The 22,994-nt window shown below is 39.3% G+C and overlaps 4 protein-coding genes across 4 annotated transcripts; 2 read left to right on the top strand and 2 right to left on the bottom strand.

The window, feature by feature from the left end:
• The first annotated feature begins 1,717 nt into the window (after positions 1 to 1,717).
• Positions 1,718 to 2,977, top strand: LOC134655351 (calphotin-like). The gene is made up of 2 exons (XM_063510801.1): positions 1,718 to 1,898; positions 2,307 to 2,977. Exon 2 carries the CDS (start codon positions 2,318 to 2,320, stop codon positions 2,975 to 2,977), a length of 660 nt encoding a protein of 219 aa, XP_063366871.1. The 5' UTR covers positions 1,718 to 1,898; positions 2,307 to 2,317.
• A 1,322-nt stretch (positions 2,978 to 4,299) lies between these two features.
• LOC134655198 (large ribosomal subunit protein uL13m) lies at positions 4,300 to 5,391 on the bottom strand. Its single transcript, XM_063510647.1, has 3 exons — positions 5,240 to 5,391; positions 4,877 to 5,155; positions 4,300 to 4,598 (listed from the first exon to the last, which is right to left on the bottom strand). The coding sequence occupies exons 1-3, from the start codon at positions 5,261 to 5,263 to the stop codon at positions 4,365 to 4,367; spliced, it is 537 nt and encodes a 178-aa protein (XP_063366717.1). The 5' UTR covers positions 5,264 to 5,391; the 3' UTR covers positions 4,300 to 4,364.
• A 1,946-nt stretch (positions 5,392 to 7,337) lies between these two features.
• LOC134654962 (leukotriene A-4 hydrolase) lies at positions 7,338 to 19,942 on the bottom strand. The gene is made up of 11 exons (XM_063510410.1): positions 19,739 to 19,942; positions 17,381 to 17,493; positions 16,666 to 16,808; positions 14,927 to 15,038; positions 14,297 to 14,517; positions 12,630 to 12,828; positions 11,996 to 12,217; positions 10,969 to 11,113; positions 9,635 to 9,806; positions 8,240 to 8,458; positions 7,338 to 7,674 (listed from the first exon to the last, which is right to left on the bottom strand). Exons 1-11 carry the CDS (start codon positions 19,860 to 19,862, stop codon positions 7,449 to 7,451), a joined length of 1,896 nt encoding a protein of 631 aa, XP_063366480.1. The 5' UTR covers positions 19,863 to 19,942; the 3' UTR covers positions 7,338 to 7,448.
• Positions 19,943 to 21,654: 1,712 nt separating this feature from the next.
• LOC134655547 (neuralized-like protein 2) lies at positions 21,655 to 22,994 on the top strand. The gene is made up of 2 exons (XM_063511018.1): positions 21,655 to 22,566; positions 22,870 to 22,994. The coding sequence occupies exons 1-2, from the start codon at positions 21,876 to 21,878 to the stop codon at positions 22,977 to 22,979; spliced, it is 801 nt and encodes a 266-aa protein (XP_063367088.1). The 5' UTR covers positions 21,655 to 21,875; the 3' UTR covers positions 22,980 to 22,994.

The raw sequence follows: 22,994 nt of genomic DNA, 5'->3' as shown, positions 1-22,994 counted from the left end.
CAAATGAATGTATATAATAGGTACCCTAGATCTATATTAGTTAGCATGATTGTAAATCTCGAGTCTAACGTATTCCTTATTTTTTATATTGCCAAATATATTTAGCGGTAATCGGTGTATTGGAAGAGACGGATACCTAAATATGTATATCAATAAAGTATATAATGTTGATTTCAAATACAAACACTTGTTTTATTTGTATTTTACCAGAATATTTATTTTAATGGTCACTTGCTGTATTCTAGAGACATGTGTCACCGTAAAATTGTGAACCCGTTAGTTTATAATCTAACGTAGGTTAGGATAGGTTAGATTATAATCTCCCTACCGTCAGTTTATAATGTAACTAGCGAGATTATAATCTGACGAGTGTTTACAATTTTACGGTGACATATGCAAACTACAAAAATATGGGGCATTATCTATGAAAAGGGACCTTATTGTCGATGGCGCTTACGCCGCACAGCGTCGCGCGGCATTGTATCTATATCGGAGCATCGTTAATAATGGCGTAACCGCCATCGACAATAAGGTCCCTTTTCATAGATAACGTCACATATTGAGATTACATTATTATCGTAAAATACAACCAATTGAAATGAGAAAGGCAATGCTCAACTTTGCGCTCAAATTGCTGATCAAATATAATTTTTATTGTAAGAAGTTTTAGAAACTGGTAAGCCTATGTATCTCTCACAGTAGCTACTGTTTTGGCGCATTGACAGAAAAAAAAACTTCCGACTACAAGTCTGGATTCATTTTATTGAAAACATACAGATATTTACTGACCAAAAAAACCTAATTATTTAGCCGAAGTACCTATATAATCAGATCTGACTCAGCCACGTCACTATTTAATAAATCATTACCATTTATCAGTTATTAGTAGGCATGGACTTCAATTGCCACAATTTACTGATTTTTATGAGTGTAGATTGGTGTATAAGTATTTCATCATTGGCCAAGTGCGCAATTATGAATTAAAAAAAGGTTATCCCACCGTAGACTAATTAAGTAATTAAGCTTATGGGTACAGATTACCTACATATTGGGATTAGGTTGGGATGGGTTGGTATACAGATTTTAAAATAAAAGTTTTCACCCCTGTCACAGAATAAATAATAGTACTAAGTACAGAAGACTCACTCTCTAACAAAACGCGTCTGTTACGATCAGCACAGATATGGCCGCTAGGTGGCGACAGCGCCACGCGCGGCTTATGGCTTTCCCCAAAATTGGGGCCGAACGGATGTACTTTTAGCTACCTGTAGCAAAGCGACGAAATCGCGGAGTGAGACACGCCTGCCCCTGTTAAGTCCTGTGGACAACAGTTAACAGCTAGGGTTTGCACGACGGATCCGAAATGTATGGGAATATCCGCGGATCCGGATAATTTCATACATTTCGGGTCCGGATCGCAAACCCTATTAACAGCTTGTATGTACATCTGTATGTGGGTGGACTAGCTTTTGCCCGCGCCTTCGTCTGCGTGTAATGATGGTGACTAATTAAAACTATCCCATGTTCTTCCCCTGGCCTCAAACCTATACCAATTTTCATCTAAATTGGTTCAGCGTTTTAGGCGTGAGGATGTAACAAACGGACAGAATTACTTCCGCATTCGTAGGGATGAGCTATGACTTGATCCTTATCCGAAAACGGCTCTATGTAAAGTATGTTTTTCCATTTCTAATTATTGAATGTATTATAATCCTTTAATCTACGAAGATTAACAAAAACAATCAGTTACATGAAATCAGTACATACGTGGACTAATCACTTTTAACTGATAACTCATGGTCCCTTATCATATCGAGCGATATCACACAATACTTCGTACCTATATAAATAAGTAATCTATATCAGATATCGCTTTGTTGTTAGACAATTAGTGACAGGTGAGTGTGTTTTGTTATTCTTATTGTTAAAAAAAGCTTGTGGAGGTTTCGAGAAGAAGGTATAGGTAGTAGCAATTGTACCTATTCTGCTCTATATTCTTGCTAAAGAACCATTTTTTTTTTAAATTGACATCATTTTATTTATTGCGCATTTTGAAAGCAAGTAACTGATATTGCTGATAACCAAATCACTATTTTAGCTTTAGGCCCTAATTCTATCTGTAATGAATTACTAGAAGTAGAAGAAACAACAAAAAGAAAACTAATTACACCCACCCATAAATACGGTACTACTAGCGCCATCTAGTTAAGATTAAATTACCTCTACATTTTTTTTTATTGCTTGCGTTCACTGTAGTAAAAATATATAATCATGAAATAAGTTTCATAAATGAATATTCCTTGCAGTTGCAACAAAGATGAAGTACCTGCTAGCATTCGCCCTCGTCGCCGTGGTCGCGGCGCTCCCCGAGCCCGTGCGCCTGCCGGCGCCCGCGCAGCCCGATGTCGCGTCCCTCCTGATTCCCCAACCGGTCGCGTCTCCAGTCAACTTTGTAGACACCCCTAAAGCCGCCGCACCCGTAGATGCTGTGAAGGTTGTCGACGCTCCCGTATCTGCCGACTTTACCCTCAACATCGTTGATGTAGTCCCAGAGACCGCCGAGGCTCCCGTGGAAAACTTCGCTGTCAAAATCGTTGATAACGTTGACGTCAATGTTGCCCCTGAGATCGCCGAGGTCCCCGTGGAAAACTCCGCTGTCAAAATCGTTGATAACGTTGACGTCAATGTTGCCCCTGAGATCGCCGAGGTCCCCGTGGAAAACTTCGCTGTCAAAATCGTTGATATCGCTGATGACGAAGAGACCCCCTCCTACATCCCCATCGATATCCCCTTCCAGATTAAGATCGTTGATATGCCCCTCCCTGACTCAGTAGTGATGCCTCTCCTAAAGCCTGTGAAGATTGCAGATGCCCCCGTGTCGAGCAATGACTTCGCGGTTAAGGTTGTGGCTCCTGAGGCTCCCATCAACATGCCCCCTAAGCGTTACCCTGACCCAATGTGGCGTTCAGGATATTAGTTTATTTTTAAGTTTCAGCGTTTAACAACAGTGTAGGTTTTTTTACGTTATTTTGTAATGATTACTATCCATCTTTTCGTTTCATCTTTCCTACAGAAAATAAACAACCGAAACAAACATGAGTAATAGTTTTATTTTACTTTAAATCATTCTACTTAAATCTTTTCACAAACCCCATAAGCAGTCATGCCAGTCATGGTCCATATGGTATGATCTTTATTTAATGTGACGCTATGGCACCCATAATTGTGTGTTATGTCAGTTATGTGGTTTAGTTTAAGGCTGATGTACGTAATATACGCACAGTTTTTAGGGCTGATGAAACTCAACTCGATATACAAAGTGCTCTATGTGAGTGAGTGAGGCACATAAGGAAGGTTGACGTCACGCCTTTCGATTTCACGTAGGCACTCCATCAATCTTCTAGTCATCCGTTTCCGACGTCACCCTACTTAGTTGTCCACTTCATATATTACGTTTGTTATAAATAGATAGATACTCGTACAAGCCAGTTCCCGAAAATAAAGAGAATCGGCTATTTTTAAAGGAAGATACCTACTTAACAATTTTGTATTTCCTATTGTTATCTTATCATTTAATGATGTTATTTTTTAATTATGAATCATATTCATTCAAACCGAGTCTAAGGATTATCACACCGTGATTAGAAACCCTGAGATCATTGACACAGATCAAGCTCAAATTTGAGCCAAGGATCAACATACGAAAAACTCAAGACTACATATGCAATGAGTATACACACCCGGTGCTACAACCGTATAAAACATAGACTGCAGGCTTCTTAAGATACCTGGCAGTTGTGGGTTTTGTAGCTTCTACTACATATCTTATGAATTAGGTATGAAAATAAAAAACCGGCCAAGTGCGAGTCGGACTCGCGCACGGAGGGTTCCGCACCATCAACAAAAAATAGAGCAAAACAAGCACTCACCGCAGGTCACCCATCCAAGTACTTACTACTGACCCCGCCCGATGTTGCTTAACTTCGGTCAAAAATCACGTTTGTTGTATGGGAGCCCCACTTAAATCTTTATTTTATTGTTTTTAGTATTTGTTGTTATAGCGGCAACAGAAATACAACATCTGTGAAAATTTCAACTGTCTAGCTATCACGGTTCGTGAGATACAGCCTGGTGACAGACAGACGGACGGACGGACAGCGGAGTCTTAGTAATAGGGTCCCGTTTTTACCCTTTGGGTACGGAACCCTAAAAAGGTTGTCCTTTGATTTAGCCATATTACACTGCACTTGTCAATGTATTTAACATTTTTTTTCTCAACAGATAATTAAACAACTACACTAAACTTCAAAATTTTATTTACTACATTTTAATCCTAATCTATATACATATATTTAAAAAGCAACTTATTTGAGGACATAATCTTCAGGATACTCCATGACTTTAGGGAATTTGTTCACCTCCTCTTCAGGTATGTGGTCAAGTCTGTCCGGAACCCTGCGGATCTGTCGGATCTGGTTGCTCACATTCTGGAGGATATCTTCCGGAATATTTCCACCGGGATAGATAAACAGCCTTTCCATGGTGTGGCGTCTTTGGAGATTGCCTTTCATTGATCTGTAGACAGCTTTCTTAATAATCTGGAATGAAGTATATGAGTAACCACATACACATAGCACTATGGGACTACTATGAAATGATAATATATGAAAGCTTAAATAAAAGCTTCAATTACTATATTATATCAACAGTTCTTCATACCACTTTATAATTGACTATTAAAATAAATATTTATTGGTTGAGTCAGTCACAGTCTTAATTTTGTCATAAATACTGTGGAAATAATTTCCCACAGCCCAAGAATAAGTAAGAAAACTCGTAAATTCCAACATTTTTTGTCTTCAAGCAAAATACTAACCAAAGTAGGGTCCTTGTTATGCAACTCCCAAGCAAGGGTCCAGCTAGCACCACCAGGGTACCCCGTGTGGTGGAAATAAGCTCTCTGCCGCCAGTCGTCACCTCGCAACGCAATGTCCCGGCTATTTATGCACACGACAACATCGCCGCAGTCGTTCATCGGGTGGTAGATGGGTTTGTGCAATCCCATAAGATACTTCTTGATAACGTTCGCAGACTCATAAGGGTCCTGCCATTTGCAGTCGAATATGTGCCAAGTGCGTGCGAATGTAGCCCATTGCTGAAATTTTAATGTAACATGAGAACAGGATTAGGTTAGAGTACGAAACGTACTAAGTACGAAATTTGATTCACCGCCGATTACCTGGACTCGTTTTGCCGCTGACATTCTAATGAATGGTGCAAAGATAAAACTAGAAAAGGCTGAAAGAGCACTATTATTTTTAGGAAGTAACAAATAATTTTATTGTGATTGTTTATTTTTAATTATTTTGAGGTTAGGTTAGGAATAACCATAGACTAATTCAATGACAGTTTTCTTTCTGTGAAGTCATGTCTAATTCAGACCAAGGCAATAATTTAGTCTGAGTGGTGCAGAATCGATACTTTTTTAACTATTCGATTTAAATATTGGTGGTACTGGTATTAAAATTGTAAGAAGATTTAATCAGACTAAGGATCAAAGAATACAATACTCACTATACTTCGTTTTTTAGGGTTCCGTAGCCAAATGGCAAAAAACGGAACCCTTATAGATTCGTCATGTCTGTCCGTCCGTATGTCACAGCCACTTTTCTCCGAAACTATAAGAACTATATTGTTGAAACTTGGTAAGTAGATGTATTCTGTGAACCGCATTAAGATTTTCACACAAAAATAGAAAAAAAACAATAAATTTTTGGGGTTCCCCATACTTCGAACTGAAACTCAAAATTTCTTTTTTCATCAAACCCATACGTGTGGGGTATCTATGGATAGGTCTTCAAAAATGATATTGAGGTTTCTAATATCATTTTTTTCTAAACTGAATAGTTTGCGCGAGAGACACTTCCAAAGTGGTAAAATGTGTGTCCCCCCCCCCCTAACTTCTAAAATAAGAGAATGATAAAACTAAAAAAAATATATGATGTACATTACCATGTAAACTTCCACCGAAAATTGGTTTGAACGAGATCTAGCAAGTAGTTTTTTTTTAATACGTCATAAATCGCCTAAATACGGAACCCTTCATGGGCGAGTCCGACTCGCACTTGGCCGCTTTTTTAGCATTAGAAAGAACTTGAAAGAAGGTAAGCGATTTTGACATGTCTTTAAAAAACACTTTTTATAAATCAATAACTATTACTTATGAAAGCAGAAGACTATAAAAGATCGTATTAGATTCATAATTGTTCTTTGAGTATTTGTTACATATTTACCGTAACTTATTTTTAAAATGTGTTTTTCAATTAAAAGACACATCAAGATGGTTTACCTTATTTCTAATACTAAAAACCGGCCAAGTGCGAGTCGGACTCGCGCACGGAGGGTTCCGCACCATCAACAAAAATAGAGCAAAAAAAAATGGTGTTTGTTGTATGGGAGCCCCCCTTAAATATTTATTTTATTTTATTTTTAGTATTTGTTGTTATAGCGGCAAAAGAGATACATCATTTGTGAAAATTTCAACTGTCTAGCTATCGCGGTTCATGAGATACAGCCTGGTGACAGACGGACGGACGGACGGACGAACGGACGGACAGCAAAGTCTTAGTAATGTTCTCCTTTTTAGGGTTCCGTAGCCAAATGGCAAAAAACGGAACCCTTATAGATTCGTCATGTCTGTCTGTCTGTCCGTCCGTATGTCACAGCCACTTTTCTCCGAAACTATAAGAACTATACTGTTGAAACTTGGTAAGTAGATGTATTCTGTGAACCGCATTAAGATTTTCACACAAAAATAGAAAAAAAACAATAAATTTTTGGGGTTCCCCATACTTCGAACTGAAACTCAAAATTTTTTTTTTCTTCAAACCCATACGTGTGGGGTATCTATGGATAGGTCTTCAAAAATGATATTGAGGTTTCTAATATAATTTTTTTCTAAACTGAATAGTTTGCGCGAGAGACACTTCCAAAGTGGTAAAATGTGTGTCCCCCCCCCCTGTAACTTCTAAAATAAGAGAATGATAAAACTAAAAAAAATATATGATGTACATTACCATGTAAACTTCCACCGAAAATTGGTTTGAACGAGATCTAGTAAGTAGTTTTTTTTTATACGTCATAAATCGCCTAAATACGGAACCCTTCATGGGCGAGTCCGACTCGCACTTGGCCGCTTTTTTTCAACTCTCACATCTCGTTCTTCTCGGTTTAACCGTGGACGTCTTCAGCGGTAAAAGAGTAATGCCGTTGAAACTGTTGAAAGCGACTTCTACAGTTTTGTATCGACATTCAAAATAAATAAAAAAAAAACAGACATTTCAATAGAACATTATTTTATTCACATCTCACTTAACAAAAATGTAAAAAAATATCAGCTTACATGAATAAAAGAATACAAAACTGTATTTATCTAATATTTTATTTCATTAATTATTGAGATGCAAGTCTTTCCGCACTGTGTATGCAGACACATGCATCATATATTTTTCGTTTTCTAAGAAATTGTCTATGGCTTGCTGTCTCACTTCTTCCCAGGCGTAGAGGTCCCTGTATATCGGTCGCACGTACTTCATACGGCCCTGTTTGTTGACGAAATCTAATGCTTCGGATAGTTTTTCTAGGTCTTTACTTCTGATGCACAATCTCAGCCACCTGAAAAGGAAAATAAGTTATTAGTATAAGATATTACAAATTATGGAGGCATTGTGGAGTATAAGGTAACACGTTTAAGGTAATGGTGGTGGTCCCACAATGGCTGTTATAAACAACTTAATAAAACACTATCAATATCATGTTGTCACACAATCTTATATGTAAAATGTTATAACAGCCAATGTGGGGGACCGCCATAACAGGTACATGTATACCCATTACCCATCGACCATGGTACACCTATTTAGAAGTGTCCATTTGACAAGTATGTCCACACACACTTTGCGTTTATTATCGGTTAAAACAAAACCAATACAAAAAAACTAAATCGTTGAAGCTTAATAAATCTGATAATAATAAGTATTAGCGTTTTTATTACAATAACTGACAACTTAGGTGGTATTCCAGTATCTAAAGCTAAATCCTCGTAAGACACAGGGAAATGTGTTTTTGAAAATTTTGAATTTATTGCTATAACAGTTCTATCCTAGAATTGATTTTGTACTTGTACAAGTACACGACGACTTACGAGGCTATAGAAATATAACTTGAATCTTGGACCCACCTGTACTTAATTTCAGCATTTTTACTCGTGTCCAACTTATACGCCTGTCCCATACTGCGCAGGTTATCAACGGACAGCGGCGGGCGCTCAATCAGCTCTTGTAGCAGATGGATTATTTGGTGAGGCGTGAACACTGTGACGTCATCGAATTTGAACTCGTGGTTATCGTTAATTTGTCCCAATAGTGATGTGATCGCTTTGGTCATTGAAGTATCGTAGCTGAAATAATAGTTATTTGTTTTACAAGGGGGCAAAGTTGTTGTTCGAGTGGCTCGAAAAATGGAATCTTGAGTGTTGCCAGGATTTCAAAGCACTAGTGTTAAACAAAATTTTCCCCCGAGTGAAACAACATTTTTCACCACACCAACCCGAAGCAAATATTAAATGTAATATATCAAACAAAATCAAATCCAAATGAATGTTATTAAATATTTATCATCCAAAAGCATAATTTAAAAGTCAATTCTACCAGCAAACATAAGAAAACAACTTAAAATTAGCATTTGATTACTTTGCCCCACATGTGAATAAAATGCAACTTTGCTATCAGTTTTTGAAGTGCAAAGTAAGCCTTTCCGAGCTGGTGTGGTGAAAAATATATAGTTTGTCAAAGGACTGTCTCATTTCAAACATAGAGATAATCATACTGTCTTTGGCTTACACTATACTTGCACCCAAAATAAAAGGATGAGTATAGTGTTTTTTGTTCTTATTTACTGACAGTATGGCCAACTATAGTATTAAAATTTAGAATGCCCTTGATGAAATGATTAGACAGTGTAGACTACGAGTAGATCCGATTCGTTCCGGAATGAAGTGAGGTCTCACGAAATATCTGCCTAATGCTTGGAGGATATATTAAGCAGACAATTTTAAGTAAGTAAATATAACTAAACGGAGACGCCTTGTCTGTAATTTTCTGTACAAAAGTCTGCCGATTTTTGCGGGGCACGTCAAATGTATAGGTAACGTAAAAATAGCCATGTCAGATAAACGTCCGTCCATATAAATGTGTATGATCATTGACCGCCTATTTTCGACAGAGGGGAATGCCTGTTAATGGCTACTCCGTTGGGTTATATCCTCTAAGACCCAATGTATAGTATCAATGTATAGTATAGTTATCAAAACTAATTGGTTAAACAAAAATCAACCTTATTCTGGTACAGTCACATGTTTTAATTTATGACCCATTTTCGTACCTTGTCACAGTGATAATCAATATGATTGTCGCTAGAGACCTCATGCTATTGTCATTGTAACAAGGTACAAAAATGGGTCATAAATTAAAACATGTGACTGTACTAGTATGGTTGACTGTCTCTGAACTTGTGTTAGTAATTAGTGACTTAAGGTTGTCACCTGACGATTTCTATTGTCAAAATAGCAACTCACTCAGGAATAACCGGAGGCATGCCGCTGGTATTCAGCCACGCGGTCCAGTCGACCGCGTTTAATGTCTTGCTGTCGCTGAAGTACTTGAGCAGGTAGGCCTTGAACTGGTCCGTGTCCAGGGACTTCCGCGCGAAGTGGTTCAGGTACGAGCGGAGGAAGTCGTCGAATACCTCTGTAAATGGAGCAATGATTTTTTCAACACAGATTAATATTGTCAATATCTGTGTCGGACCGTTTTGCTTTTTTTGATATTTTTGTTTTTTAAGGCGCTAGAGCCCTTCAAAAATGGCCAAAATGGCCTAATTGACTATGCCGCAATGAGAGGCGTGCTATTCAAAACTGACATCAATTAGTCAAAAAAGCAAAACGGTCCGACACAGATAATGTCATAATCATTTAGATTTCCAAATTTGGTTACGATTGGTTAAGTTTTGGAGGAGGAAACAGTCGAGTACGAAACCTCGATTTTTGTTATTTTTACGCAGGATTTTTCGCCTTGTCCTTATCGCACTAGTTTTAAGAGCCGCTTCCGTTAGCGAGACGGGTATATTTACCTAAAATATTTAAATCTTAGCTCCTGTTGGCTCTTAAACAAATGCAAGCGTATAGGAGCGGCCTTAGTGCACGCTGCTCAAACCACTTGTGAGCCCGACGCCACGCTGCACGCCCCGCCGAACGCTCCGCTTCGAGCGTCCACTCAGGCCGTACACTAAGGGTGAAGATTATTAACCCTTTTAGGAGCAAGGACGAGGACGCAAAAAAATTTAGCTAGTGCAGAGATTATGATAGCGCCAAGAACGCCTATACGCCTAAGCTGTCCACGGAAAATGCTTTTAAATGCGATAGATTAGGTTAGGTTTGTGGAGCTTTTTCAATTATTAACCATACTGCGCCAGGTAATATGAAACAATTTTTACTATGGGTAACTCAGTAGATATGTCGCAGTCGGATCGTATACGATTATAATCCGCCGTATTACATTACGGCTAGCCGTTTTACAAAACAGGGGCGTTTTGAAATGCGGCGGTTCGACGATTTGTAAAACGGCTAGCCGTAATGTAATACGGCGGATTATACGATCTGACTACGACAGATATACAACAACAACTTGAAGTATTGGGCCGATCTGGCGCCTAGGTACATTCGACGAAAATGTGACAAGTGTAATTTTTGCTTGGACGAAAAATGCTAATGAAAATAGCAATATGTACTTACATAAATACATGAATATAAGCTATGGACGTCAACTATATGATGCTCAAAGTAATAAATCGGTGATTTTTTAATACTAAAAGCACCCTACAATGCAAAATGGAAATTCGAACCGCCCTTACCCGGCCCGCCGACTAGATCCTCTAGATATCTCAAAAACAGCGACCCCTTCTCATAAGGGACCGTCGAGAACGCATCATCAGGGTGAACTCCTTTCAGGTCCACCACCAGCCGCGTCAGCGGATTGGTCTGACCAAGGTCGCTGACCTGAAATGTTAGATAGTGTTAGAACATCTTACCGGGGCCACCGACTAAGTCTTCGAGGTAACGAAGGAAGAGAGAGCCCTTTTCGTAAGGGACCCGGGAGAATGCGTCGTCCGGGTGGACTCCTTTGAGGTTGACTTGTAACTGGGTCAGGGGGTTGGTGGCCCCGATGGTGTACACCTGCAAAATTAGGGGGTTCAAGATTCAACTGAAAATTGCATTGCATTAGGGTGGATTTGAAATTGGCGTTATTTTAATTCATTAATTGATTATTAATAATGAATTATTAAGCACATTTAAAATAGTGGATATAATTTTAAATGGACACTTTTAATTCTATACACGACGTTTTGTGTGCCTTTATGGTGCGGTAGGAACCAAAAGCATAAAGTCTGATGGTAAGCAGTTATCGTAGCCTAAGAACGCGGACAACTCCAGAGATGTCAAATATTTTACCGACCCTTCAAAAACCTGTTCATTCCGTTTTAACACATTCACTGCCAGACAAAAAACGGCGCACTACCCCAGAAACCGGTCGTCTATAGCTGCGTATAAAACAACCCGCCCAGCGGGTTGTCCGGCATCTGAGCAAAGTTCACGAGCGCCCACCAGGTGGGTTCCTGGCAGTGAATGTGTTAAAAGTTCCATACTCAACTAGAAACCCTTTCAGTTTCACCATTCCCGTCTATCCGTTTGTCAGTCAGCTGCTTAACTCAGGGTTAAAAGTACCCTCAAAAACTTCGACAAAGAGTAGTACCGACACAACTAGGGTTTGCAATCCGGATCCGGAATGTATGAAATTATCCGGATCTGGATCCACGAATCTTCCCATATATTTCGGATCCGTAGTGCAAACCCTAGACACAACAGTTTGCTAGCACTCACCGCCTCCGTCAACTCCTGGAGCCCCTGTAAGCTATGAAAGTCCCTGCTCTTCTTGGCCTCTGTGCTGTCATCGATCAGCGAGGCGCCGACTTTCCTCTCGAGGAACACGGTGAACCCCTCGTTCAGCCAGAAGTGCTCGAAGTTCCTGTTGGTGACCAGGTTCCCTGTCCAGCTGTGCATGATCTCGTGGACTAACACGTCTGCTAAGCTTCTGTCGCCAGCCTGAAAAGAGAATGGTATTTGTAATGCAATGTCGGGTATGAGTTTGTAAGTTATGTTATAAGACTTCACTACACAGTATAAAACAAAGTCGCTTCCCGCTGTCTGTCTGTCCCGTTCCTATAGATCTTTAGAACTACGCAACGGATTTTTTAAATAGAGTTTTTGGGTGAGTGATGAAGGTTTATGTATAACTTGTTAACTTGTCGGGGCGGGTCGCTAGTATGTTATAAGTAGTGTCCGACCGAAACCCTGTTTTGCCGAAACCGAATATTTAATTTTATTTCGGTTTCGACCGAAACGGAAACTTTTATACAAGATCTTAATTTAAATTTTACAAGAAATAGGTAAACATTCCAACGAAACTAATAAAGGCTACTTTTAAATATGTAGATTAAAAAAAACGAATTCTTACCAGTAAAGTAGGAGTGACGAAAGTCAAGCACGGGTTCTCCATCCCCCCGTACGGGAAGGAAGGGGGCAGCACCAGCAAATGGTATTGCGTCCACACGTACGGCCCGCATAACCGCTCGGCAGCTTGTAGGTATTTCTCCGTCTCCGCGAATTCCCAAGCGCTCTTTTCGATTTCTTCCTTCTCTGACCATACTCGGGACCTGTGAAGGTTAGATAGTATGTCAACATTTTGGAAATTATTTTTTTATTTCAGTAGTTATCAATGTCAATTGATATTTACCAGTCGCTTTTCGGTGAAGGAAAACATCGTGAGGAAACCGGACTAATCCCAATACGGGCCTAGTTTACCCTCTGGGTTGGAAGGTCAGATGGCAGTCGCTTTCGTAAAAACTAGTGCCCACGCCAATTACTGGGATTAGTTGCCAAGCGGACCCCAGGCTCCCACGAGCCGTGGCAAAATGCCGGGACAACGCGAGGAAGATGATGAGTAGTTATCAAGAAGTTAGTTAGTTATGAGCCATAATACAACACAAAACAGACAATCAAACATGCACACAAAACTAGGTAGTTTACTATTGAAAAATCAACACAATACTGATTTGTGGCACAGATTTGCCGTTTTCTTATAGAGCTAATGCTCTATAAGAAAACGGCAAGCCACTATTGCGATAATACATATATTACCGTAGAATGACTTTCCTCTCATGAGAACAGTGAACTCTTCAGCTGTGACCTTATCGTATGTAAACTTATAATATCCTTGCCTCGGCCCGAGTTCTCTAGACTCCAGCACGCCCACAGCAATAGCCAGCAGATACGCCGGTATAGGCACAGGCTGCCGGAACGTGGCTTTAGCACCGCGGCTCTTTCCACGCAGAGCACTCATGAGAACAGTGAACTCTTCAGCTGTCACCTTATCGTATGTAAACTTATAATATCCTTGCCTCGGCCCGAGTTCTCTAGACTCCAGCACGCCCACAGCAATAGCCAGCAGATAGGCCGGTATAGGCACAGGCTGCCGGAAGGTGGCTTTAGCACCGGGGCTCTCTCTACGGAGCGCGCTCATGAGAACAGTGAACTCTTCAGCTGTCACCTTATCGTATGTAAACTTATAATATCCTTGCCTCGGCCCGAGTTCTCTAGACTCCAGCACGCCCACAGCAATAGCCAGCAGATAGGCCGGTATAGGCACAGGTTGCCGGAAGGTGGCTTTAGCACCGCGGCTCTTTCCACGCAGAGCACTCATGAGAACAGTGAACTCTTCAGCTGTCACCTTATCGTATGTAAACTTATAATATCCTTGCCTCGGCCCGAGTTCTCTAGACTCCAGCACGCCCACAGCAATAGCCAGCAGATAGGCCGGTATAGGCACAGGCTGCCGGAAGGTGGCTTTAGCACCGGGGCTCTCTCTACGGAGCGCGCTCATGAGAACAGTGAACTCTTCAGCTGTCACCTTATCGTATGTAAACTTATAATATCCTTGCCTCGGCCCGAGTTCTCTAGACTCCAGCACGCCCACAGCAATAGCCAGCAGATAGGCCGGTATAGGCACAGGTTGCCGGAAGGTGGCTTTAGCACCGCGGCTCTCTTCACGGAGCGCGCTCATGAGAACAGTGAACTCTTCGGAAGCTGTCACCTGAATGTAACCTTAACTAGTAGTGTTCTTACCTCGGCCCGAGTTCTCTAGACTCCAGCACGCCCACAGCAATAGCCAGCAGATACGCCGGTATAGGCACAGGTTGCCGGAAGGTGGCTTTAGCACCGCGGCTCTCTTCACGCAGAGCACTCATGAGAACAGTGAACTCTTCGGGAGCTGTGACCTCCGCGTCGTATGTGAACTTCACGGCTGGCGTGTCTTGACAGGGCATGATGGAGCGAGCGTGAATAGGCTGTAAACAGTAAAAAAAAGTTAAATGGTTGCAGTCTAAGAAAAAATCGTGTCCCCAAGTTTGACAGCTGAAGATGGCGTTGTTTGACGCAATGTTTTGTGTAACTAGATTGTCATACGATACGACATCTTATGATAACCAGAGTTAGAGTCTATGCGGAAAGAGAAGAGTCGTGAAATGTATGGGATGAGATGGGATGTAATGACATTCTACGACTTCCGCACAGACTCTACAACACAACATATTATATAATGTATCGAGTTATACAGAGCTATTAATATCGGTAGATTTTTTCTGACAATCAATAACTCTTTGTTCGAAAGCGTCTAGTAAGACATTTTCAACCCCTCGTAGACGATTTGAAAATAGACTAACCATCGGAAAACAATATATAATTGGTTTATCTCACCTGACATTGACTGAACAGGTAAGGGTGCTTCTTGCCCGAGGTCTGGCTTGGTTCCAGCCACTGCAGGGCGGACGCGGTTTGCGAACACGCGTAGTCTATTTTAATCTTTAACCTGCAACAACATTACTACTGTAAACAATGAAGGATGGTGTGGTGATATTCCCCGCATGGGGGTAAGCTTTGGTAGCCTAGTTGGTACGGTAGAGCGAGTGGGTGAGAGTTCGCATGAGACAGTGATTTTGCCATACTTTCTTTCAAAATATATTCAATTTTTAATATTCAGATACTAAATATATGTCATTATCATGAACTTGATTTATTCTCATGTCCGTGGAGTATAGTATAGGTATAGTTATTTTATCTATTAGACACGTGTTACATTTTCAATCGCTATTACTTTCTTTTAACTTTGTATGTAATCAATCTTTACAACTACAACAATACTACTACACATTTACGTTGCAAAAAACAATGGGATACGATACAGAGCAAACAAATGCCGATAAATCGTAAAATTCTTATCATAATGAATGTAGCGAAAGTTATAAATATTGCTAACAATGACAGTATTATATGTATTACTACACTCTACTGTGGTATCCAGAATTAAAATGAGTAAACTGACGTTTGCGGGCGTATATTTATAGTGAGTAGTGATATTACCATTACCGTCTTTAAAGTTTTTACCTATGAATAAAATCATTTTGTTAGGTTTTTCCAGCCCATACGACAGACTTGACAAAAGCAGTAGAACGACATCCCGTTTGTTAATGTTATGACAATTATGACCTGTGCTCTAAACAAAATAGTTACAGCGACATAACTAGACCCAGATTCCGTCCCAGGCGGTGTTAAGTCTGGAGAGGTCATTGTCTCTCCGATTTGCACCATAAATCGTCTGCAATAGACGCAAAGGCCAATAACTATACATACACTACATAGTTACCTACATTATCTATCCTACGGGCTATTACTTCCTGACAATAACTTCTATACACTGAGCAAACATGTTGCATTAAAACAATAAATACGCTACCTACACTTACAAATACTACCAATTGCTAACCTACTCTTAATGTCGGGTGGCTGTTCCGGGCCATGCTTCCGACACACTTCGCACGAACAACAGGACGCGGACGACTCGGCCGAACCGCCCGACCGCCGCCGAGCGACCGGCGACCGACATCCGAGCGACAGACTTGGAGACCGACATCCGAGCGACAGACTTGGAGACCGACAGACGGGAGACAGACTTGTTAGCGACGGTGGGGTCGGACACTGCGTGCTTTGTATTTTGTAAAACGTGTCGTGGAACGACAAGGATGTACATCCTGCGATACATGATGCGGTACACCTAGGACATGTGGACATTAGATTGATACCGCTACCTAAACTGGAGTATATATTCATTATTTTCAAAATTAACAATAGGGATATCTGGATAAGTAAACAATTTAAAAGGAATATCTTTTCAAGGTTTTTTGAATCTATTATAATCATAAATGATTGAACGTCATATTCCACTTATACATTTGTTAATTGTACCTTAGTAAAACCTAAAATGCCGTCTTCAAAAACTATTGGTCTAAAATTGATTCCATTCTCAAAAATTACTAAATAAGACTGGCAAAATTTAACCTATGTTTACACCTAATATCAGAAATATACAAGATTAAGTTGATTGGGTAATTCAGGCACGCCATGTATTACATATTTTGAAAAGATTTAGAATTACTTACGTCTCTCCTGCTATCTCTGTTTTAGGCAGCTTTATAGTCAACTTGGAGCCATAGTTGGGTAAATCATCCCCAAGTGTGTACTTCAAGGGGGTGCCATCTTCTAATTCTATCGAGTGGATGGTAAGATTGCTTGTGTCAAGAATCTGTAAACAATATGTATTTATATTAGAAAGGGTATAGTAAGTCGGATTTGTATGGAGAAATTGGAGAATCAATTCCAGATATGAAATTTATTGTCCTTTTTATTGAGTGATTCATCCAGACATAACATGTAATTTCACCAAATACCAACAGTAAAATGCTGCAGGTTTTTATGAAAGTTAGATATAATGTTTAAATGGTTTACAATTTAGATTGATTGTTAAGAATATGTGAAGGTTGGATTAAGATTTTGGTTGAGTGGTAAATAATTAAAATCATTATAGGGTCATTGCGCTAGTTTTCGTCCAGCTCTAGTTGTCGTCCACTTGACGAAATTTGAATATAAACCTACATTGCTACAGTGCATGTGCTGAGCGCAGAAAATATTAATATTGTAATGCATTCCATGGACATCAGTCTGTTTATTAAAATCCGGACTCTTCAGAGCAAGTTGTTTCAGTATTTAAATGTACTTTAAATTGAATGACATACTTAACAATGACGTGTAAGTAACTGTATGTGTGTTGTATGTCACATGTTGAAAAATTGAGAAAAATAAGAAAATCAGTCTTACCACTTCACCAGTGTCTTGCAAAACATCTACAGTGATTAAGGCTGTCCCACTTAGTACTTTCTTCTCAAAGTCCACATTGAGGGAGAAAGAAGTGTGTTTCACCACAGCAATCTCTGTAAAATGTATAATTAATATATATATATATATATATATATATACATATATATATATATATACATATATATATATATATATATATATATATACATATATATATATATATATATGTTGTTTTTTTTTGTTGTATGTCCTAGGGCACCCCGGAGGTGAATAGGGCCTCCACAAGATCCTTCCACGCCTTCCTGTCTTGAGCAACCATCTTGGCCTCGTTCCAGTTCAGTCCTACGGCTGTCAGCTCGTTCTCTATGCTGCGCCTCCAGGTGTGCACAGGGCGTTTGCGGGCTCGCTTCCCGCCCTGAGGCCGCCACTCGAACGCGATACTGGCGATGTTTGTATCTCCTCTTCGCAGGGTATGACCGATCCATCTCCACTTCCGCAGCGCTACTTCTTGGGCGACCGGAGGTTGTCGGCACATACTCCACAAATCCTCATTTCTTATGGTCTTCGGCCAGAATATGCGGAGAATCGACCGAAGGGACTTATTGACAAACACTTGTAGCTTGTGTGTCAGCCCCTTTGTCACTCTCCACGTCTCACAGCCGAAGAGCAGCACGGACTTGACGGTGGATTCGAAGAGGGAGATTTTTACGCGGCGAGTGAGAACGTTTGAGTCCCAGACAGGCTTGAGTTGAGCAAATGCAGCTTTTGCCTTCTTAATTCTGCTCTCGACGTCTTCGTCTGCACCTCCCTGACATGTTAGTGTACTGCCGAGATATACAAACTTGGAGACTGATTCAAGGCGATCGTTTTTGAGCAATAATGGATCCGCACAATCTGATTTTACTCGCATGTTGACAGTCTTCCGTCGGTTGATTCGCAGGCCCATGGCTTCAGCTTCCTCTTGAAGGCTCTCAAGTTTCGCTTTAAGATGGGCTAACGATGGCGAAATCAGCACGATGTCGTCGGCGTAATCAAGATCATCCAGTTCCTTAGTACCCCAGTTAATGCCTCTTGGTGTTTCGATCACTTTCCTCATCACGTCGTCGAGAAGAATTATGAATAACAGCGGTGACAGGAGGCATCCTTGCTTCACACCGGCAGTTACACTTATAGGCGCTCCCATTTCCTTTTCATGTATCACCCTGCATGTACTCCCTTCGTACAAGGAGCGGATTATGCGGATGATACACTCGGGTATGCCCCTGCGACGAAGGCTGGACCACAACGCGCTCCACTTCACGGTGTCGAAGGCTTTCTCAAAGTCCACAAAGGCCATATATATATATATATATATATTAATATTTTAATATTATAATAGGACAATCTTACACTAATCGACCTAGTCCCACGGTAAGCTCCGTAAGGCTTGTGTTGTGGGTACTAGAACAACATCTTAATGTTATTTTTTTACTTTTGTCTATTACATAGAGATGTGCGGTTCTCGAGAATGTTCTCCCTCTTGTATGGGAAATGTTCTAGAATTTTAGATCGAGAATATTTCCCATAGTAAATTCAGAAAATTCTCGAGAACGGCACAACTATACTATTACATATTAAAAGGTTAATTACACAGCAGTAGACTATTCAACCTTCCCATTTTCAGAAGAGTCCTTCTGCTATAGAAATGCATTACTATACTAATGTAATTGGGTTAATCAACTTTTTCTTGTCACACATTGCTATGGTTACGGTCTCCTGAGTCACTCTCAAAATTCTAGGTTTTTCGTATTTAAATGAAACAAACTTGCATTTTATGGTAGTTATAAGACCTTTCCATAATGGGACATCTACTGAGCATGTTAGTAGAACATGGTACAGCAGTTCTTCTAACAATCTATGCTACTATTGTCTCCTCGCTGATGGGACAGAATAACAACAAGAAATAGTTAATTGACCCAATTATTACTCTGAAACAATCATCTGTACATACAACAATGTGGTACCCTTTCTCCTGAAAACAGCTTATTTATTTATTGAAAGTGATTAATTTCACCATGTTATCACTATTTCATGATTCCCAAAAAAAGAAAGCTAATGTAAAAAGTCATTTTCAGGGAATAGTTTATCACAATAAGCTGGCAGTCTTACCACAATCAAATAATATTGAATAGTTACTTAAACTTAGTATAAAAGAATAAAATAAATATACCAATAGTATAAAAGACGATATGGGCTTCGGTCGCTTCAACTAAGAAGCTTCACAGTGAAGTTTTTTTATTCCATCAAGAGCTTTACTAAGCTTGTATAGTTGTAAGGCAAAATGATAACATATTTTTTTTTTATAAATTACTGACTTACCAGGCCGAGAGTATGAGGAAGGATCCAAAGGACTCAAAGCATTCATGGTTGAAGCGTGACTTAAGAATAAACTGTAAAAGAATTGAACTAATATTAAGAACTGTATTTTACTTATATTGCCCATTGTGACAGAGCCACTGACGAATTTACGAGTTACAGTTATTACTGCAATACATCAAGTAGTCAACTAGACTACAATGCTCCCGCTTGTCAACTGCCTACATGTCAATACAATACATAGCGTAATCAAGTAGGTATATGCAATACTACAATCTTTGGACACTATAACTAGTATCACTACACATTACGAAAGTGGATGTGTGTACGTTTAGAAGAGGCAGATACAGATGTGTATATGTGATGATAATATTAGATAACCTAACAGGTTATTCCAGTTATTCAGTTATATTATACAATATAGTAAGATCTGTTTATATAATAAGATTATGAAATTGAATTACTCAATTTTTTTGTTGTTTATACGATCTGGAACAATCATTCCGGTATCAAGTTTATATTTTATTTTCTTATTTTAAAAATACTATGATATTATAACTTACCGGCGTGTAGTAAATGTAAAATACTAATTGCAATGGATTTATGAGATGAAAGTAATTCCGCTAATAATAAAAACGAATTGTTATGTTACTAAAGTGAGTAATCAAAATAATGCTGATAAGGAATCACGAGAGAAGTTGAGAACAACCATTTGTTTGTACCGGTGGCAGTTGCGTTTTGTTATACACAATAAAGAAAAAAGGTTAAATTTAAGTAAGAATATGAAATGTAATGAACACTGTATTTTGTACTATATTATCATTTATAGTTTTAAATAAATTTACATGAAAAATACCTAAAAATTCAGTCACATACATGATATGAAACTATAACTTTAGAAATTTCTATAACATTTTAGTTAAGCAATAACTAAACGTAATTAAATGTACAAAAGTGAGGTTAGGTTATTACTGCTATAATTCTTTCAATTTACCTGTTGTTTAAAGGGTTTATTTTTCTGCTTATAATACTATGCACAGGAGTTTTCAATATATACTTGAATTTTAAATTAGCTGATAATGAACCATAAGTTCTACTGCTTTTCGTTAATACAGATAAACGTAAAGTAGGGCGAAAAAATGTAAACACTTTACCGGTGACAGCCATGATTACGTTTCATTTCATCTGTTCACTAACCTTTGAATGGAAATGTAGGAGTTAAATTACACAGCACAAAAATGTAGAATTCTGGCCTTTTATTACATAAACGGTAGAATTATTAGTATTCTATATTAGTAAAATGTAAGATAAAGGAAATTCATATATACTGGGTCAACCAAATCTTGTCAGTAAATAGGAACAAAAAAAACTATACTCATCATTTTCTTTTGGGTGCTAGTACTAGTATAAGACGAAGATAGTATGATTCTCTCTGTCTATGTTTGAAATCAAACAGACCTTTGACACACTATAATACAGGGTGCTTCCTGTAACAGGAGCAATAAATTAAACTGTAGGCTGTACTCCTCAAACTGACCAACATTTGTTCAGCAACTTTTAAAAATTATGAATCATTTAGACTTCCTCTTTTTCATACAAAATAAATATTGCCTTCAATGTACGCTGACATCAGTGTGTTTAACGTTGCTTGTCACGCTTTAAACACATCAAAATTTGCAATACATTGCGTCTTAGAATAAACTTTAAAGTGTAATAAAAATCAAAACCTGAGTTATTTTCAAAAGTTGCTGAACAAATGTTGGTCAGTTTGAGGAGTACAGCCTACAGTTTAATTTATTGCTCCTGTTACAGGAAGCACTCTGTATATTCGGGCTACTGAAGCCCGTATTCTAACAATTTTCCGTATATAAAGCATGTAAGCTGATTGATTAGAAATGTCGTTAGCAGAAAAAAAACAAATTGTCAATGTCAGTGTCACTCCACTAATGTCAGTTGGTTGATGTCTGATGAGAAAGCTGCAGATTTCCTGGTTTTGTTAAATTCGCAAAAGCCTGATGATCATTGTTACCGTTCGTAATGTCTAAAAATGGGGCATTCAAACTGTTCATTTTGTCGTCCCAATAATATGTAACTAAAATCAGTGTTAATTTGTGATAGTGCACCTGATGTGTCAGTAAACATGTTATCCAGATTTCACCACTATCACGGCTCGAACATTATTCTGTTTGAAGAGAACACAGTAGCTTATCGGAAGGCTAGTTTTGCCCATGGATTGACTTTTAGTGAGAAGCCTCTGCTGCCAGGAGAAATATTTTTAGTAGAGATCGAGAAAACGGAACGCGGGTGGAGCGGCCATATGAGGCTGGGTCTCACGCTTCTTGATCCACAGACAGCAGCTTTAGGAGATAAGGGCTTACCGCAATATGCGCTCCCAGATTTGGCGAACACGGGTATGTCCTGGATTTTCCCTATTTCAAAGTCTCAGAACAATGTACTAATTGAACTTGTAAACCAGGCGAGTGGGCGGCGCGAGTGCGAGCCCCGCGTATCGGTGCTAGGCGACGGCCACAGCGTCAGAACGCCTCGCGGCTACATATCTAAAATGGTTCTAAAACCACAAACTTTATCTCAAAACGGCACACCACAAGGCATACTACCTATGGATGCTGGCAGTCGCATTGGTGTTATGTTTGTTCCATGCCCAAAGACTAGTAAAGATGAACCGGACTTGGCTGAGATGCATTTTATTATTAACGGTGAAGACCAGGGACCTTGTACTAAAGCTATACCATACTCAAGAGGACCGCTGCATGCTGTGGTTGATGTTTATGGAACTACAAAACAAGTGAAGATTGTTCAACTTTATGGAGGTAAGAATTTATTCAGATTATTTACACCTGTTAATTTTTAGGGTTCCGTACCCCAAAAAAGAAAAAACGGAACCCTTATAGGATCACTCGTGCATCTGTCTGTCGGTTACAGCCAATTATCTCCGAAACTATTTGTATACTGGACTTGTGCATTGCAACAAACTAAATATTTTGTCCCTCTCAAACTTATACATATACTATGCTAAGTTGGAAGTACACATGATTAACTTAACTGGTCAGTCAAATATGTACTGTTGATGTCAATGTTTATTACCATTTTTATATGAATCCTATTTGTTTCAGTGAAAACTCTACAGCTAGTCTGCAGAGACGCAATACTCCAGTATGTGCAGGATGGATCTGTAAAGTCTTTGCCCTTGCCAAAATGCATGAAAGACTTTCTACTCTCATAGATGAGGCTAAAAGCT

The sequence above is a fragment of the Cydia amplana genome, chromosome 16 (genome assembly GCF_948474715.1).
Source record: "Cydia amplana chromosome 16, ilCydAmpl1.1, whole genome shotgun sequence".
NCBI lineage: Eukaryota > Metazoa > Arthropoda > Insecta > Lepidoptera > Tortricidae > Cydia > Cydia amplana.
This window is presented reverse-complemented; position numbering and strand designations above follow the sequence as displayed.